Source organism: Manis pentadactyla, chromosome 13 (assembly GCF_030020395.1).
Source record: "Manis pentadactyla isolate mManPen7 chromosome 13, mManPen7.hap1, whole genome shotgun sequence".
In the NCBI taxonomy this organism is placed as follows: domain Eukaryota; kingdom Metazoa; phylum Chordata; class Mammalia; order Pholidota; family Manidae; genus Manis; species Manis pentadactyla.
Genome location: NC_080031.1, coordinates 21,836,283 through 21,856,256, shown reverse-complemented (window position 1 = coordinate 21,856,256; position 19,974 = coordinate 21,836,283). Strand labels below are relative to the sequence as shown.

At 45.4% G+C, this 19,974-nt stretch overlaps 1 protein-coding gene across 5 annotated transcripts in view; it reads left to right on the top strand.

Moving 5' to 3' along the window:
- Positions 1–2,328: 2,328 nt before the first annotated feature.
- The window catches only part of GLB1L2 (galactosidase beta 1 like 2), a 41,168-nt gene continuing 23,522 nt past the window's right edge, over positions 2,329–19,974 (top strand). For all 5 annotated transcript variants that reach the window (XR_008993509.1, XM_057491137.1, XM_036879518.2 and 2 more), the window contains exons 1-2: positions 2,329–2,480; positions 18,538–18,735. Coding sequence is in view for 4 of the 5 variants with exons in the window: in XM_057491137.1 (XP_057347120.1) it covers positions 2,395–2,480; positions 18,538–18,735 (284 nt within the window). In the remaining variant the exon portion in view is untranslated. The remainder of the gene's footprint in view (positions 2,481–18,537; positions 18,736–19,974) is intronic.

Here is a 19,974-nt window from a genome sequence, read left to right as displayed (position 1 = left end):
TTTTCCCCCATACATAAAAACAAGGGACACAGGGGTAGTAGGCTAGTGATTTCAGGGTTTCTATAGCGTGTTAACAATAAATAATGGAGAAAATAATGGAGATGCTGGTATTGTTTAAGTAACTTAAGGATACTCTAATGTGGAACAGATGGCTCTACTGCTTGGCATTATCACCAGTAGTGAGAGGCAAATGTGGGGTGTCGTCTGGGATGGCCTTGATAGGTAAGAAGGGGGCTAACGTCGGACACTTCCTATGTATCATGGGCTAGCTATTATGCCAATCATACCAAACTACTTCCATCATAGTACTACTATCAAGCTATTATGTGTTTAAAATGGAGAAAAGTTACTGATTTTGGAGAGTGCAGGGGTGCTTCTGCTCCCTTCATGTCTTCGGGAATGTTGCTGGCCCTGGTATCTTTACTGTGTTGCGGCAGAGTTTGTTTGTTTGTTTTAATACCTCTTATTTGTTTGTTTTTGCCTATCCTTGGTTTAATTTTTGCTACTTGACTATTTGCTTAATGCTCAAAAAAAAAAGGAACCTTCACACAACTCTGCATGTCCTTGTTCCAAGAAATAAAATCTCATTTTGTTCCTATCAGTATTACAAGTTTAAAGCTATGTACAAATGTAAAAAATGGTTTTAAAACATGCAGTGGAGGATATTTTCTAGAAACTCTTATTCTGAAAAAAACACTAGCCTCCTTAGAAAATGTTTTAGATTTTTTCTTTCAGTAAAAATCTGCATTTTGTTCTGGGGAAGTTTCGGGTTTGTGATTGTTAGAAAGCCTAAGTTTTTCCCAAATAATACACAATGTCCTTTGTGACATGATTCTGGGCCAGAAAGAATAAGAACTTATTCCTTTCCTAAAAATGTGAGGTTTGTATCTTTTGAAATAAAAAAATTTAAAGGGCTGGTGAGACAGGGACCGTGGGTGTAGTCAGAGCAGGGTGAGGTCCTCCAGAAAAAGCAAGGCAGGATATTTGCAGTCAGAGCAATGTAGCTACATGCAAGGAAACCCCCTACTAAAACTCTGTGTTAAACATTCAGCGCTAGAGTCATTCTTCAGTGAGATCAGTTGGTGTACCCCAGATAAAGAAGAGTAGTACATGTTTATTTTATGCTAATCATTTATAATCATGTGTAAGATTCACTTTAACATGCTAAAAGGCCCAGGCCTATGTGCTGTCTTCCCTCCTTCAGATCTGATGAAGTGATTTTGCAAACTGGGCAAACTAATTTAGCATGCAGACCCAGCCATAAACAACACAGTAAAAGGCACGAAGGATTCCACCTTAAAGATGATTGCACTTAATTTACTCTTTAGCAAACATTGCCTCATCCCACCTTGGGGGCTGAACAGGTGGCCTTGTTTCCTATGCCCCCAGACCAAGATGCTGGTATATCAGGAAGAAATCAACAGAGGTGACTGGTATCAAGTTAATTATAAGTATCTTAGGACCACTTAATAAGTCCACACGCCCAAGCTTTTTTTCATGTTCTCGAAAAATCTTCAACTGCCTATAAAACCCCTAGGCAACGCACCACCCTGGACTCTCTCACGCCAGGAGCTCTGTCCTTCCCCTTTATCTCTAAATAAAAGCCTGTACCTTGCTCTTCTACCTTGAAGTGTTTGTGAAGCTCATTCTTCGGCTTTGTGAACAAGAACCCCGGCATCACTGGGAGTAGGGATCAGAATGAAACGTGTGGAAACCAAAGTCAGACAATGTTTCTGTGCTACCCCCAGCCTTCACCCTGCTATTCAAGCCTGAATCACACACACTAAGCCTTCAAAAGTGAAGACAATTCTGCTTTCCGTTTCGCATGGTAAGTCACTACTTCAATAACTTTTCTCTTCAAAATTGGAATTGTTTTAAAAGATCGTGTTGTGCGTTGCAACGCCTTTAATATATGCGTGCTGATTACACACGGTTGGGGGTGACTATCCCTGCGCTCAGCGGTGTGGAAGGGCAGGGTAGCACGCGCTCGGCAGTTCTGCACCTGCTTGCGCGTCACGTGCAGAGAAACAGCTTAGGCAACCTGGAGCGCCTCGGTGAAGCCCGGGAGGCAGGCGGGAGCCAGGGGGAGCGAGGAGACGGCGGAGCGGCCGTGGAGAGACAAGCGTAGGATGGCCCCGTGGAGATGGTGGGGGTATTGCGCGAAGGGAACCACCCACCGGCCCGCCGGTCCCTTGGAGGCCCCGCCCCGCTGCTAGTTCTTGCTGGGCCCAGCGCACGAGGGAGGGCCGGGCCACAGCCAATGAGCGACCTCGGGCCGGGCGGGCCGCGGCCCAGTTGCCCAGGCGACCCGCGCGCGGCCCCGCCCCCGCGCTGAGACCCAGCTCAGCAGAGTGAGGGCTGCAGTGGGAGCAAGTTCGGACGCGCTCCTGCGCGATGACCATGTGGAGCGTCCGGCGCAGGCCGGGCCGCACGCTGGGACTCCTGCTGCTGGTAATCTTGAGTTTCCTGGTGCTCCGCAGGTGAGAGCACCCCGCCCCGCTCCTACCTGACCCAGAGGCCCCAGTCCTCTACACCTTCAGCCCTCGCCTCCCACTCACCTGAGGGACAGCCCCAGCAGGTCGAGTTACAGGCACTCGTGAACCCCGAGTTCGCACGGATCAGTCTTCTATCCTCATCTTTCTTGGAGCTCCCTAGCACTGTGCCCCTGGGTACTCTGCTCCCGCCTGGAGACACAGGCCTCTCTGAGAGACACTAGGCGCTGCCCTCTCAGTCCCCAGGCGTCTGTGCCCTAGAGCTTCCCCATGCCTACTCCACGCTGGTGATGCGGGCTCCGCTTTCCTCCTGGATAATCCCAGCCTCTGGGAAAGCCAGCAGCACTAGCTTGCAGATCTCTCCTGGGCACAGCCCCATCGCTGCCCCGCTTCTAGACCGCCTTGGGGAGCCCCTTCGGCTCCACTCGTTTCCCAGGTCCCCGTAATTCCTACCGCTCCTGCTGGGAGCCTTCTCTATCCAGCAGAGCGCCGGTGCTCCCAGCTATGGTCAGTGCAGCCTGCCCAACTCAGCCATGACAATGCTGGCCCGTGGGCCTTCCACTTCCTCCGCCTTGAATTTATTTGCCCGGATCTAGAATGTCTTCCTTCTCTACTTGCTCACCATTCACCAGACACCAGCTCACCCCTTCTAACCCCTGCTTACCAAATGTTGTCTGTGGCAAGTGGTTGTGTTCAGTGATACAATGATTTACCCACAGGCTGTGTGAGTGCCCTGGCCCATACTTTTTAAAAACTGTATCTATTTATAGGCTTCTACAGCCCTGACCAGATCTTTCAGGTCGATGCCTGGCATTTTTCATATTCAAAACTCCCAGTGTTGCTGGGAAAGCAGACCAGCACTATGAAATGCTTTGGCACTGAAAGTTAATGTTGAAGAAGTTGAAGTCTGAGCCATCAGAACTGGGGACAGGCATGCCATGCCTCCACCTTATCTTTTGCTGCTTCTTTATCCCCCTTCTTAGTTTCTCTGAACTTCTCTGGAGATAGAGATGTTTTAGATGGAGATAAGTATCTGAAAGTTTTTTGCTACCACAGGAACACATGTAGAAACTTTGTATTTTCACCTTTTTGAGACTTTAGGTGTCTTTTTTGTTTCATTTCGTCTTTGTTTTGGAGTTAGTGAGGATGCCGTCATACTGTTTGGGAGAAGGAATGGTTCTCTTCTCACTCTGGGCCCAGAGAACTAAGAAGCATTTTATTTCTCTAAGTGTTCTTGAGACTCTTTTCCATCTCATTTGTGATCTCTAACCCAGTCCTCTTTAAAAACTGGTCCTGGCTCTTGAGGGATACTCAGCCTTCCTCCCAAAGCAAGGCTGATGCAAACCCTGGAAGAATTACTCAGAGAAGAGGCAGCGGGAACCTCTGGCACACAACAGGGTATCAAGGAACCTGCATCCCAGAGACAAAGGCTACAGGTGCGCAGAGAGCATATGGTTTGCTCATTGCTGCAGGTCAAGGGTGCAGCAGTCTACATGGGGGTTTCAGATGGGTCATTATGAGGGGCAGGCAGCACTGCAGGGCTGGGGATGGGCCAGGTTGTACACCTTAATAGTCCACAGGAAAAGGTGTGGGAGGGAGGCTGGGTGTTTGTGTGACAGGACAGAAGATGAGGTGTCAGGCAGCTGACTGGCTGTGAAGAAGCCTGAGCTTCTATGAGTGAGTTAATGTTGTCCCTACCTGGTGCAGTGGCCACGGTAGGAGTCAGTGGGGGGCTTATGGAGTTTCCTGGGATCAGCAACAGAGAATGAATAGCTGTGACTCAAGCCCATGGGAATAGTTTGAAATGGTTGGGAAGGCCACTGTTATTCCTACTATTCTGTCTTTCTCAGCAGGTAAGACAGAGGCCGGAGGAGCTCTGAACCAAGTTCAGGATCATCTTTTAGGGTCCTGTACAATATGTGTTTTTTAAGCATCTTTTTTATCGTATCACCCTGATGATATTGGGCTCTCTACCCAATTCCTTCTGTGTAGCTTGGGCTGGCCATCAAGGATCACCACTGGAGGCCAGAGAGGGACATGCCCTTTGTTGTCCCTCTTCCTGCCTTACTCTAATGTTGACTGAGTTATTAAATGAGTGGGAGGTGGGGGCCTCTCCCAGTTGACGTTGGGAATGTGGATGTGGCCGGTGGAATATAGGTCATGTCGGAACTGGCTATGCAGCTGCCGCTTTGTGGAGCTGAGCTGTCAGAGTCAGCCCCTTTCCTGAGCCTCGGGAGGCAGTTATTTCACAGGAGGCAGGGGTGTGTGGCTGGCTGCAGTCTTTTTTTTTCCACGAACTTTACCTTGAGCTGGTTCATGGTCAGTTGTAGCTGTTGGATTACTTCATGTTCAAGAAATAGGAGGACCACGGTGACTTTTGAAGAAGGTTTCAACCTTCGGTTTTTTAGCTTGAACCTGGTCTTTTTAAAAAATTACCTTCAATGAACTATAATTGTCATGCAATAAACTGCACATGTTTAACATGTACAATTTGGTAAGTTTTGACATATACATCCACTGCCACAATTAAGGTAGTGAAAGTCCCCATGAGCCCCAGAAATTTCCTTGTGCCCCTTGGCATCTTGCTGTCCCCCTCCCCAAACACACTGAACTGTTGCTTTCTGCCACTGTTCATTAGTTTGCACTTCTTGAGTTTTATAGACATGTAATCCTACAGTATGTACAGGCTTCTTTAACTCAGCATATTGTTTTGAAGCCTGTAATGCTTGTATCAAGGTGAACCGTGTCTTTGAGCCACTTGCCTCTCCTCTTCCCAGTCCATGAACAAAAGAATGCCTGCTTGATATCATCAAGGCATTGTTCCCACTCATGACTTTTTTCCTTAATATAAATGCATCACTGAGCAATAATTCAATTAACCCATACCTGAGATTTTAGTTAGTTGGCAAAAGCCAGGAGAAAGGAAAGCTGCCAGGTGGGCAATGTGCATCCTGCTTCCTTACAGGGAAGTTCATCTCTTTGCTCAGCTCTAAGTCTCACTGCACTGCACTGGCGTTTTCTGGATTGCAGACCCCAAGCTCTTGCAGGAAGGAAGAGAACCTATCCACTTCCCCATAGTGAAGGTGGACAGCTTCGCAGTGTGACTGGGTCACTTTCTTTGATCCCAATTAGGCCCGTCCTCTCTTCCAAGGCTTTGTGGACAAATTGTACCTCTCTTCTTGGGCTTCTGTGAGGTCACTGATTTTATGAGCTTTGCCTGTTCTAACTCTGCTTGAGGCCTGAGTCATATTTCCTGGAATGTTCAAACTCTTTGAACATAGTACCTTTCATCTTCTAGAAGTGAAGTTTTCGGCATCTGGGAAGTGTCTCCTTCAGTAGATGCAGCCTCTCTGACACAAGTGGGGACGTATGGCCTCCTGGGCAGTGCTCAGTCAGGAGAAGGGTGGCTGAGTTCGCCTGTTCTGGGAAGATAGATTTGGCTGGGATTCTGTCAGTGCCATGCTGGCCACCCACTGAGGGGGCCCAGGGTGTCTCGGAGCAAGAGCATGGACATTACTGGTGTATTTGTGATTAAAGGGACTAGGACTAGGGGACTGTTTAAATAAATTATGTGCCTAATGGACAAATGGGGAAATATGTATATAGCTGTCTTCTTGTATTTATGGACAGAATACCCCTGAGAGAGAGACCATTATTGGTAATCGCCTTTGGTTGGGGGCCTCAGCCAGGAAACTGGGGCAAAAGCTACATAACATTGGCAACAGAAGATCAGAAAGTTGCCCAAAGTGTTTCCTTTTTTTTTTTTTTTTTTGTAGATAATTATTTTTTTATTGAAGTGTAGTTGACACACAGTATTACATTACATTAGTTTCAGGTGTACAACATAGTGATCAACATTTATATACATGACAATTCTAGGTACCAGCTATCACCATACCAAGCTGTTACAATATCTTGACTATATTCATTACATCCTGGTTACTTATTATTTTACCATTGGAAGTGTATACTTTTTTTTTTTTTTGAGGGCATCTCTCATATTTATTGATCAAATGGTTGTTAACAACAATAAAATTCTGTATAGGGGAGTCAATGCTCAATGCACAATCATTAATCCACCCCAAGCCTAATTTTCGTCAGTCTCCAATCTTCTGAGGCATAACAAACAAGTTCTTACATGGAGAACAAATTCTTACATAGTGAATAAGTTACATGGTGAACAGTACAAGGGCAGTCATCACAGAAACCTTCGGTTTTGCTCATGCATTATGAACTATAAACAGTCAGTTCAAATATGAATACTCATTTGATTTTTATACTTGATTTATATGTGGATACCACATTTCTCTCTTTATTATTATTATTTTTAATAAAATGCTGAAGTGGTAGGTAGATACAAGATAAAGGTAGAAAACATAGTTTAGTGTTATAAGAGAACAAATGTAGATGATCAAGTGTGTGCCTGTAGACTATGTGTTAATCCAGGCTAGACAAGGGCAATAAAACATCCACGTATGCAGAAGATTTCTATCAGAACGGGGGGGTGAGGTTCTAAGCCTCACCTCTGTTGATCCCCAATTTCTCACCTGATGACCCCCCTGCGACTGTGCCTGTCTTAGGTTGTTCCTCCCTTGAGGAATCTGACCCGTCTCTGGCTAACCAGTCATCTTCCGGGGCCATAGAGGGAAATGTAAAGTTGGTAAGTGAGAGAGAAGACTTATTGTTTGAAATGGTTAGCTTTTTATTTCTTTGCATATTTATGCCCTGTAGCTTCTATGCCCAGCATTTGTCTTGAAGTATCTTTACCACTTGGAAGAATTATGATACTCGGTAAATTTGATATGAGGCACGAATTCTATTTAAGGGTTGTAATTAGGAAGGAAGAAGAAAAGCTATAGAAGTAGCAGGCGCAAGAAAACATGGGAAGATTGATTTTTTCTTTGACATATCTTCTTGTAGAGTAACTTCACGTATAGGTTTTAAGCTACTACTTAAATTGCGCGCACACATTTACATAATAGGAGTACAGTTACATAACCAAAGCATACCTGTAACTACCAGCCATCTCCAGTGAAACCAAGAAAACCAGTTAGGCAACTTAGGCATTTGTGAAAACTTATCTATGATATGGTGGATATTGTCCAACTGAACTTGAACAGTCTGAGAGAAATCAGACAAATTAAAACAACCCATTCCTGAGGAATGTTCACATCCCTTATGTTCTTTTAATAGTAAATAGTCTGTAGTTGTAAGATTTTGGATCGCTACAATTTGCACTTCTCCTAATTCTTGGTTGAGTTCCAACAGTATAGATCTAGTCAAATTTGTTGTTTTACTGTATGCACAGGCCAGCTTAGATATCTCCTTCCTCATTCCCATGGCAAGTCCAGGAACTGGTGGGATGAGTGCATCTACAGCTTTAGCAGTGCGTGGATCTTTGTTGGGATTTTTTGATGATCATCTTCTGGCATGAGTCTTCCAGAGAGTGCTGATGTTGGAAGTTCTTTTTCATATAGTATCTTAGTTCATTTTCAGAGTAGCCCAGTTAGGCTTTGATCCTCTGTATAAACACAAACAGACCCTTTGCCTACACTTTTATATGCCCTTTATACCCTTGTGTAGAACTCGTTGGAGGTTACCACACAGGAACTGCCCTTTTTTTTTTTTCTTTGTTCTTGGTATCACTAATCTACACTTACATGACGAATGTTATGTTTACTAGGCTCTCCCCTATACCAGGTCTCCCCTATAAACCCCTTTACAGTCACTGTCTATCAGCATAGCAAAATGTTCTGGAATCACTACTTGCCTTCTCTGTGTTGTACAGCCCTCCCTTTTCTCCTACCCCCCCATGCATGTTAATCTTAATACCCCCCTACGTCTCCCCCCCTTATCCCTCCCTACCCACCCATCCTCCCCAGTCCCTTTCCCTTTGGTACCTGTTAGTCCATTCTTGAGTTCTGTGATTCTGCTGCTGTTTTGTTCCTTCAGTTTTTCCTTAGTTCTTATATTCCACAGATAAGTGAAATCATTTGGTATTTCTCTTTCTCCACTTGGCTTGTTTCACTGAGCATAATACCCTCCAGCTCCATCCATGTTGCTGCAAATGGTTGGATTTGCCCTTTTTTTTATGGCTGAGTAGTATTCCATTGTGTATATGTAAAACATCTTCTTTATCCATTCATCTATCGATGGACATTTAGGTTGCTTCCAATTCTTGGCTATTGTAAATAGTGCTGCGATAAACATAGGGGTGCACTGATCTTTCTCATACTTGATTGCTGCATTCTTAGGGTAAATTCCTAGGAGTGCAATTCCTGGGTCAAATGGTAGGTCTGTTTTGTGCATTTTGATGTACCTCCATACTGCTTTCCACAATGGTTGAACTAACTTACATTCCCACCAACAGTGTAGGAGGGTTCCCCTTTCTCCACAGCCTCGCCAACATTTGTTGTTCTCTGTCTTTTGGATGGCAGCCATCCTTACTCATGTGAGGTGATACCTCATTGTAGTTTTAATTTGCATTTCTCTGATAATTAGCAATGTGGAGCATCTTTTCATGTGTCTGTTGGCCATCTGTATTTCTTTTTTGGAGAACTGTCTGTTCAGTTCCTCTGCCCATTTTTTAATTGGGTTATTTGTTTTTTGTTTGTTGAGGCGTGTGAGCTCTTTATATATTCTGGACGTCAAGCCTTTATCGGATGTGTCATTTTCAAATATATTCTCCCATACTGTAGGGTTCCTTTTTGTTCTATTGATGGTGTCTTTTGCTGTACAGAAGCTTTTCAGCTTAATATAGTCCCACTTACTCATTTTTGCTGTTGTTTTCCTTGCCCGGGGAGATATGTTCAAGAAGAGGTCACTCATGTTTATGTCTAAGAGGTTTTTGCCTATGTTTTCTTCCAAGAGTTTAATGGTTTCATGACTTACATTCAGGTCTTTGATCCATTTTGAGTTTACTTTTGTATATGGGGTTAGACAATGGTCCAGTTTCATTCTCCTACATGTAGCTGTCCAGTTTTGCCAGCACCATCTGTTGAAGAGACTGTCATTTCGCCATTGTATGTCCATGGCTCCTTTATCAAATATTAATTGACCATATATGTCTGGGTTGATGTCTGGATTCTCTAGTCTGTTCCATTGGTCTGTGGCTCTGCTCTTGTGCCAGTACCAAATTGTCTTGATTACTATGGCTTTATAGTAGAGCTTGAAGTTGGGGAGTGAGATCCCCGCTACTTTATTCTTCTTTCTCAGGATTGCTTTGCCAAAGTGTTTTCTTTACCTTAGGTCAAGGAAGTAGCAAGTGAAATAAAAGCACTTTGATGAAACAACTCAGAGTTCCAGTATAGTGCCTTGAATGCTCTTCTGGTGAAGATTCAGGAGGTTGCTAGAGTTTCAAGAAATCTTTTCAGAACATTTAGTGCCTGAGAAGGACTCTAGCATCCAGGGCTCCCTCCTCATCCACCGTCATCCTGCAGAGTTATTTTTGGTGTAGGAATATTTGCTGCTTCCTCTCCACTCAGTTTTATCTTTTTTTTAAGTTTATTACTCTGGCCATACTGAAAAAGAGTTCCCACTGTGTAACTTCTCCTGGGATAGAAGGTGGGATATAAAATAAAATAAAATAAGAATAAAAAGAGACTCATGGTAAGGAAGCAAATGTTTCTAGATGAGGGTCTGCCCTGTAGAGACTCCTAGTTGACACTTCCTGCTTATATCCTCCCTCACTCAGCAGGACAGTTGATGGGTTATTCCTTTCAATAATATATTGTGTTTTTCCTGAAAAATTTTGTTAGTAGGTAACATAGAAAGGAGGAAATATTCGAATAATATAAAGGGGAGTATAAAGCCCCCATCCTGGCCCCTAGTATCCCTCTACCCCCAACCAAAGGTGATTACCAATAATGGTCTCTCTCAGGGGTATTCTGTCCATAAATACAAGAAGACAGCTATATACATATTTCCCCGTTTGTCCATTAGGCACATAATTTATTTAAACAGCCCCCTATTGATGGACATTGATTGTTTACAATCTTTTAGCTACTGCAAAAATAATTGCAGTATCTGTTAGATGTATGTACATGGATTCACTGACCATATGAGATAGACATTTAAAATAAGTAAGTAAAACAGCACATTCTATTTTCTGTGAAGAAGGTTCTGAGCTCTACAGCCTGAGAGAGAAATTCTGTTTAATCTATGTATTTGTATAGATTCTTTGTATCTTGGAAGAACTAGCTCATCTCTTATATCTGTGTAGATAAGTCCTATGCAGTGAATTAAAAAAATATGTAACATATTTATATTGTCCTCTGTTTCCTGAAATCATTTCTTTCTGATTCCACAATCATCTCCAAGATCAGTCTTGTTGTCAATAGAGCTCTTTGGGTTATCTAGAGATTTTTCACCTCTCCCAAGTTGAGATATAATACTTTTTCTATCTATGATGCTGTCAGTGGAAATTTTTCCCATAGTGAAAGTATACTGTCCCATAACATCAGGACACCCTTTGTTGATGTTATGGGGCTAATTATGAATGAAGATTTTTGTTATTTCATGATTGGGTTTCAAGGTTTTGTTCTAGTAAAAACTTACTCACATACCAACTTTCTACAATAATTAGAAAATGTTGCCACCTGAAGCACCAGCATATCCCCGGGCCTCATAGGAGCCACTGGGCCTGATGTGCGGAGCCTGGGTGCTGAACCAGATGCTGGCTTCCCTAGTAGCCTTTTCAGAGGAAGGGACAAAGGTGCTAAGATTGCAGTAGTGCCATGGACCTTCAGATGCTGCAAGATCGCTTTGCATCTCTGCAAATGAGTGTGCTTGCTCATTTTGGAATGGGTGGTCCAAGCACTCTGGCAATATTTAATGCCTCTCCCAGCAAAGCAGGAGCCCAGAGCTTTGGGCCCAGGCCAAGGAGAACATCCAGGTACCTGGGCCAGATGCAGACACAGAGTTCTACTTCCCTGGGTCTGAGGTTATTGGGGTTCAAGGATTGATCTAGGAAACATGATTCTGGAGTAAAGGCATTAAGGTACCGACCTGGGCCAAAGTGCGGATAGTTCCTTCCCTATCCAGACTCCCCTGCTGAGGGAGGGATGCACAGGGTGAAGACTGGTAAGACTGAAATGCCCCCAAGTAAATAGTTCAGGAGAATGGGATGTCCAAGGATGTTAGACCTTATGGGAGCCTATAACCACATCTGAATCTTAAGGATAAGAAATAGAAATCTGCATTTTAGATCAAGTGAAGTCATTGTATGTGTGATGATGTCTTTGGGCAGTTTAATATATTTACCATCTTAATGATGGCCTCTGGCATGCCCACTTGGATGAATGAACACATGAGTGTTTCCTGGTCAGCAACTTTACTATAATGTCCTGCACCCAGACTCAGTTGCAACTTTGCTTGGGGTAGCTCTAGGAGGGTCACAGTGCACCTGGAAATTTGATTTGTAAATCATCACCTTAGATCAGCAGGTAGGCATTATGTGTAATGTCAAAATAACCAACCTTTGGGACCTGCAAGGACTTACATTCTGGGAATTGAAGGATTATTCCTGCAGTTTTCCCCCTCATGTACCAGGGTCAACACCCTTGGCCAGCTTAACATGGTGTGAGCATTGCCTGGTCTCTGCTGCAGGCCAACTGCTGGCTGGGTCTTCTGCCACCCAGCTGCCCTGTATGACCCTCTCTGCAGGCCAAGAACCAATTCCCAGGCCCGTTCCACACAAAAGAGGCTCTAAGCCTGTCACTTGCTCATCTACCCTTTCCCATTCTAAAACACCCACACGGCACTTTGCCTGTGTCCAGTGACTTCCAGCCTGAATGGCGCCTGCCCTGCTCTCTCTGTCGTGTGAACCCCTGCACTGATAAGTGTAGTTGATGCTTGAAAAACACGGATTAGAGCTATGTGTGTCCACATACATACAGATTTTTTCAATAAATATATTGGAAATTTTTTGGAGATTTGCAACAATTTGAAAAACATTTTCTTTTCTCTAGTTTACTTTATTGTAAGAATGTACTATTTAATACATAACATACAATATCTGTGTTATCAATTAAGGCTTCTTCTGGTCAACAGTTGGCTATTAGTAGTTCAGTTTTGGGGGGAATCAAAAGTTGTATGTCAGTGGCCCTAATCCCAATTGTCCAAGGGTCAGCTGTATAGAGTACAATCTGCTTGGTTCTTCTAGCTCTTCTCCCTCACCAGTCCCCAACCCATGAGAGCCGCTCCCTGTAGGGCTCTTGGGCCCAGGTCCTCCACTCAGTGTTTCCATTAGAACCTGTTGTGATGTCTATAGCTTGCATAGCCTATAACACCAGTGAGAAGAGATGGCAGCAGTAGGAACGCAGAGGTCTTGTGGCATGAGGCCCCATCAGGGATCCTGACACGGATGCAGGAACCTTGCCACAGAGAAGAGACAGGTCCTGTTTCTTCCCGGAATGAGGGTGCTGACCATAACAGGTCTGAAACGTTTCCAGCCATGCCAGAGGGCATTCCCATGTCATCTTAAGCCCTGCAAATACTGAACAGAGCCAGGCTCTGAGCAGAGCCACCCCAGGGTCAGGTAGGGCAGGGACCAAGTCCTGCTCTTCAGTTGATTTTTGGACTGAACATTTACTTATTCTACAATGAAGCAAAGATACAAGACAACAGAAACTCCAGAGGAAGGGGTTAATATAAGCTCCAGCTAGAAAGAGGCAGATGCCCTCAGTATCATCAGAAAAACATGTTTCATCATGAATGAACTGATGTAGGAAAAGCAACAGAAACAAGGGCCTCCTCAGGATTTGATTAGCTCCTTGGTAACAAGCTTAATTGGAAGGGAAGTCTCTCTGACCTGATGTTACCATACAGTTTATGTTTCCCTTATCTTACTGTTACTGAGTTAGTTATTCAGGACATTGTGGAGGTTATGATCAGTGTCATGGTCACTGGCTCTAAAGATTATTTCAGTATTAATAACCATTTCCTTGGGGCTTCCTCACTTATGAAGTTCTAACATGTATCATCTCATTTTCCCAGAGTGAATTCCCTGGTGAAACCCAACATTTATCATCCTCACTTTATCAGTGAATTCATCCTTTTTATTAATGTATTAAAAGCGCATCTAGTAGTCTGCCAGAAAATTTTCAGTTGAATTCTCCAGAATTTGGAATTTGGTAAGAGCTAGCTTTTGCTGTTTGCAGTGTTAATCTCATGCCTCTTAATAAGCATTGAGAGGAAATTTAAAAAGAATCGAGAAATGATAGGCTTTAAAGATACTAGCAAAGTAAAGCTCTATCCAGGAAGAGACTATATACACATATATGAGAGGAGAAGGTACAGATTCATGCTTCTCAAACTTTCACCTTGTGTTCTGGCTAAAGTGTTGATTCTGATTCAGTAGGTCTCAGAGAGAGCCTGAGGTTCCGCATTTCTAACAATCTCCAGATAAGATACTGTGCAGGTGCAGACCACATCTGGAGACGGAAACCCGGAAGGAGGTTTCCTAATGATTAGTCATCAACTTGGGGACAGATTCAGAAGTGTGTGTTACTAGCAGGAACCAAGTTAGAATAAGGCGGTCACAGAGAGTGACCTTCAATATCTCTGCACTTTGTGGGGGTAGCAGGGGAGGCTCTCACAACATTTGGGAGCCAGAGTCATAAACAAAAGTTAGGATTGGTGGAATGTGAGCTTGGTGACAAACTGTAGATTGTTCTATGGAAGTTTGCCTAATGAATAAGGATTGCTACCTGGCGGAGTGATTGCTAAGTTGTATTCTTGCCATCTTTCAAAACAGATTGTGTGTGTGTGTGTGTGTGTGTGTGTGTGTGTGTGTGTTTTCACCACTGGACTGTCAATATGCCCCTGTTATTAAGAAAAAGATCTGTCCATCCATTTGTTCCTCATTCTAGCCTGGTGAGAGCCCAGAGGGAAGGGTGTCTTCTGGGAGAGCCTGGAGGCCGTGAGCCTGGAGACTGGAGCATGAAGGCAGAGTGTGTTCTTTGGAGCAGATATGGTCAAAAGCTAGAGGCCAAACTCCTGTGCCTTCAGATATAGCCAGGGGAGTCAGGAGCTTGTAGCCAAAGGAAAGGGCCAGCAGGAAGAGCCAGAGGAAGGGGCTGGCTAGGGAGGCCCAGACAGTGGCCTCGGGGGCCTCCTTTTAGTATCCAGGGCCTCATCCTCTAGGGCGGAGTCTGCAAAGTTTCCTTTAAAGGGCCATATAGTAAATGTTTTCAGCTTTGCAGACCATAGAACATTTACTGCAGCAAATGAATGGTGTCCAGGGCAACCACAGATAATACATAAATGAATGGGCATGGCAGGGTGCCAATAAAACTATTTATAGACATTTAAATGTGAGGGTCCCAAATTATTGTGCCCCAAATTACTGTTTTTTAAATTTTTTTCAACCACTTAAAAATGTGAAAACCATTCTTGCAGGCTGCACAAAGGCAGGACGCAGGGTGGATTTGGCCTGCAGCTGGGATTTGCAGACCCCTGGCCAAGAGTCTGGGTTGGTCTGGCAGGATTTCAGTGGACAGATCTTTCATTGTAAAATTTTAGAGGTTGTAAGAAGATGGCTTGGCACAAAGTCTAGCACGTAAAATATAATTAGACACTAAATTAAATGGGAAAGAATGGGATCATTCCATAATAGGGACATTACAAAAAATCCCATGGAGCCTATTCTCTCTAATATGCAAAGAGTGCTAAAATAAACTTATTTTGGATAGCAACACAATTCCTGTACAGCACATCACAGAGTGTTTCATTTATATCTGATCTTCACAGCAGCCTTTCTGAGCAGTTAGGACAGAAGTTAGCCCTGTGTCACAGAGACAGACTGTGGTGCACAGAGCTAGTGCCGCCATGCCAAGGCGACTGCGCTGCTGACGGGGCCCGGCCTCCTCCTGCAGATGCTGTTTTTGTCTCCACCTCCCCATCTGGGTGGTCCTTGGGAAGAGTTGTACTCTAAAATACCATTCATAAGTCACTCAGCATCTGCAACTTTACTCTTTAGAGAAGAAAATAATGGTTGGATTCCTGGGTTATCTGCAAATGATTGTTTCAGCGATAATGTTGCAGAATTGCCATCCTGCAGTGTGGTAGCATACATTTTGGGTCCTGGGGACTGTGAGAAGTAGGAAAGAGCAGGTAATGATAATTTCCTGTGCCCCTGAGTGGCCTAGACAAAGTCCCAGGGGTCAGTGATGGCTGTGGCACCTTCTGCCTCCTTGGCACCCGACTTTCCTGTCTCTCTCCATCCAGGGCCCCCAGCCTGGCCCCGCTTCCTCTTATGAAACTCATCCTTGGCTGGCAGCTCTCAGCTTTACCTGTCAGGATCTTTGGAGGAGCTTTAGAAACTACCAATGCCTGTGCCTCCCCTCCAGAGACAGTCCACTGGGCCAGGGGTGGGCCTCAGCACTGGTTAGTTCTGCAAGTGTCCCAGGTGACCCGCTGCAGCCCAGGCTCCGGCAGGCGGCAGCTGTGGCTCCGCCCTGCCCTGGGCCCTCCCCCTCTTGTGTCTCTGGCCGCATCAGGGCCTTTGTCTGGTAAATGGCGCTGGCCCTGTGCTTGTCCCCACCTCTGTGATCACAGCTGTCTGAGGCTAGATCCCTGCTTCTCGTCTAGAGCAATACTTCTCATTCTGTCTGCGGGGAAGAATCATTTTCATTTACTTCTTTTCATAGAACTTTCCAATCTGTTACCTTATAAAATACAAGGAAAACACATTATTAGGAAAAGGAAATGAAGAGAAAAAATATGCAAAATACATGCCCAGCCTTTTATAATTGGTGTTAGCAGGCACAGAATTACTCCAATTGCTATAAAAGTACCTCAGTTTGTGCACTGATCTCAGGAAGACGAGTAGCGGTTGCGGTGAGTGCCAGCCCCAGGCCAACACTGCTGAGGGCTCCGGTCTGCGGCAGCCGTGGTGCAGCCTTCCAACCCGTGTGTTGGCCACTCCCTGAGTACAAAGGCTTTCACTTTTTTATGCTTTGACCCAAATTTCCTCTGCTTTCTGAAATGCCCTGTCTTCAAGATGCAGGGGAATGTCATCTTCTGTATGAAGCCTTCTCTGACTCCACCTGAATAATTCAGATATATTCATTCAGCAATTACCTACATATTTCTGCTACTGTCCTCTGCTATCACTAGGCCTGGCTGCCTAATTTGTGGGGCCCTTGTTTATAAAGTATTAAGAATTTCAGAATGGAGATGACAGAGTATCTGAAATGTGTGGGGTCTTTAAAAAATTATTTTTTAAGGTGTACAAGGTGTTCCTTTTAATCGTCTATGTATTACAATAGTGCATTATAGTAATATCACATGACTATAGTACAGTATTATTGTCTATATGCATTGTACTGCATATTAGATCTCTATGGCTTATTTACTGCTCATTGCAAGAGGGCCTTCTGAGTGCACGGCCCTGTGTGGCTGTACAGCTTACTCGCCCACAAGCTGCCTCTGCCCATATTTTCGTGTGCCCTGTAGGAGCACTCATGCCACTGAACTGTAATTATCTGAGTGCAATGAGGTGGAGAAGACTGTATGTATCAGCATTCCTTATAGGGGCCGTAAAGTGTGTGGTCTGGATGGAGTGAGCTTCCCGAGGAGCACAGGCAGGTTGCAGTGGACTTTCACGAAATGCCGTTAGAATGGCAGCCCTAGTAATAGCAGGGTTCTGGCTGCTTTATGGTGTAGGTGTGCCGGTGCTGTGGCAGAGATGGAGAGAGAGCAGGTGGGAGGGGCATCCCCTGAGCACACGGGAAAAGCACCTATGGGCCGTGTGACATGCGTGTGCCCTATGCTCACGATGTACACTGTGGGTCCACGTGGCTGGCTGAAGCTGTGTGAAGGAGCCCCCCTTTGAAGATGCAGAGAATTGCTGAATCCACAGTCAAGACTGCTGCTCCCAGTCCTCTTTTGGTTCACACATGTGTGTTTCTTCTAAGAGAAGACAGTCCCCAGCCAGTGTGCTTCAGTGTTGATTGAGTGGCTGAGTTGGGCCTTAGCCAGAACACATCTCCCAGGGGTGCCGGGTTGGCCAGTGCTACAAGATAAGCAGAAGATCAGAGGCCATTCGGGGAGTTTTTCTGTGCATAGGAGCCCTGCTGACAGCATGCCCAACAATGTCAGGAATGGTAAGAAAAAGTGGGTGTGGAGAAGGCCCCAACTAAAATGAGCTTTTGCCCCAGACTCATGCTGGTGTCTTCTGTCTCCCACTTTCCTAAGTTCCTGACTGGAAACTTTCCTGGTCCCCACAGCATCTCTTGCTGGTGTTCTCTTGTGGCCTTTAGGAGACAGGGTGGGAAAGGAGGGGATGGAATCCCGGGGGCACTGAGTCACCGGATCATTTTGAGGGGCTCCCCTTGCCCAACCCAGGAAACACCAAGAGGTGCTTTTTCAGGAACTGAAAGTTTCCAACAGCCCTCCCTGGTGGGGCTCTCTGTCAGGCTGGATTAACTCTTGGTTAACATTTAATCTTTAGTTTAGAATTAAAACTTGGAAATTTGGCCGACAAATAGGTGCTGTTTCTAACCTCATTCCAGGTATCTGCATCTCGAGCCGGGCACCAGTGACCATGAGGCGGCTCAGAGGCACTCTCTCAAGTAGTTGCCTTGTGATGTGTAGTGGCCGGCAGAGCTGGCCGTGGTAGGAACCGGGAGGCCACGGGAGTCGCGCCGCACCTTTCCTTGAGGCCCCCACCCCTCCACCACCCAGTCCCCGGCTGCAGGAGGCCGTTCTCAGTGCACTGGGAACACCTTCCCGTGTGGGGCCTGCTCCGTTCCCTCCGTCCTGTTACTACATAGTCTCCATGCTGAATGTGTGTTTGTCTTGTTCTGACCGCAGCCCCAGCGTGCTCTTCTCAGCAGCGGGGCCACGTGTGTGAGCGGGGCTGTAGAAGGACTCTTTCCAAAGTTTGGCCGAGCTGGAGGGTGAATGCCTTGGAAGAAGGCCCTCTTTGGAAAGGAATGCTGGGGGTCTGTCGGGGAGGGGAAGCCTATCTCTAATCTCTCTTAAGACTCTGCTCCTGCTCGCTGCTGAAGCTCCAAGCTTCCCCACTGCCCTCCCTCTGCAGGCTGGACTGGCGGAATCTGATCCTCCCGTGGCTAAGGCACCGGCAGACAGGGCTGCAGGCCAAAGGCCAAAACTTTGTGCTGGAGGATTCCCCCTTTTGGATCTTCGGGGGCTCTGTGCACTATTTCCGTGTGCCCAAGGAATACTGGAGGGACCGCTTACTGAAGATGAAAGCCTGTGGCTTAAACACCCTTACCACGTGAGTGCGGCCGGCCCCTGCCCCCTGCCTCGTCACCCTGTGGGGCTCCTTGCACCTGTGTCCAGGGCTGCCCCTGGCAGGAAGATCCCAAACCTGAGCAGCCCCTAAAGGGAATCTTTGGGCCGAGCTTTGTGAGGAAAATATAGGAGGAACAAGTAGCCTGTCCCCTCTGCTACGGTGTCCTGGCTTAGACCTTACCCAGTAAGTCTCCCCTCTCCCTAATCCCTGCAGCTTCCCATTCGTAGGGATGGAAAGATGGGAAATGGGTAAGGTCTAGAGGAGCAGAAAGAGCAACATATACAAAAGGAGGTGATTAAGTTATCATGAACTATTTTGTTGACAAGCATTCCACCCCCCAATTTATATAGCAAATAAGTGTAGTCTTCTTCCAAACAGCTGCCTTGAGAAGCTGTCAGCAGTGGTCCGTGCTCCTTGTTAGCATTACCTTCAGAATGTCACGGCTTTCACCCTAGTCCCTAGCACAGGGACTTGCATGTGGCTGACACTCAGGAATAAGTTGAACATATAAATCAAAAAATGTGCTCAGTTACGAAAAATCCCAATCTCTTCCTGGATTTATTTTTCAAAATTACCAACAGATATTTGGGTCTAAGTCTCTGAAACAAAGTGTGTTACCAGGCTGGGTTATTCTGTTCCCAGGCAAAAATATGTGATTACAAATCAAGGACATGCATTTTCTTGGGTGGTTATGAGCTGACTTTGAAGACAAAAGGGTTACAGGAATGGTCTGAGCTATGACTCCATTGTAGAACAAATGTGTATAACTTTGAGAAAGATTATAAAATGATCCACTTATTTGCATAGGTAAGTTCTGATCATGCAGGTACCTTCACACATTAGGATTCTTGAAGCTTGTAGGAATACTGCAGGGTAAACATTCTGCCCTATAAAAAAGGATATATTTGCTTAAACTTGGGACTCTTTAAGTTGAATTGAAAGCAAGCAAGCCTGGCCTCCTTTTCCGTGCACATAGTCTTTGCAGTGGGAGAGGGCTCGGCCAGAAGCCAGGCTCAGTGGAGTTTCACAGAGGAGCAGCCGTCATCACCATCATGAGACGTTGCTGCACACCTCTGCCCCTTAGAGAACTTGCTTCATTTCCTTTTCTTCTCTTTAGAGTTAGACCCTCCATTCTGTTACAGGTTTTGGAATTCTATGTGCTTCACTAGCGATAGGACAGATATTTGAGGCTTTCTTTTACTTTGCATTCAACTGTTTTTC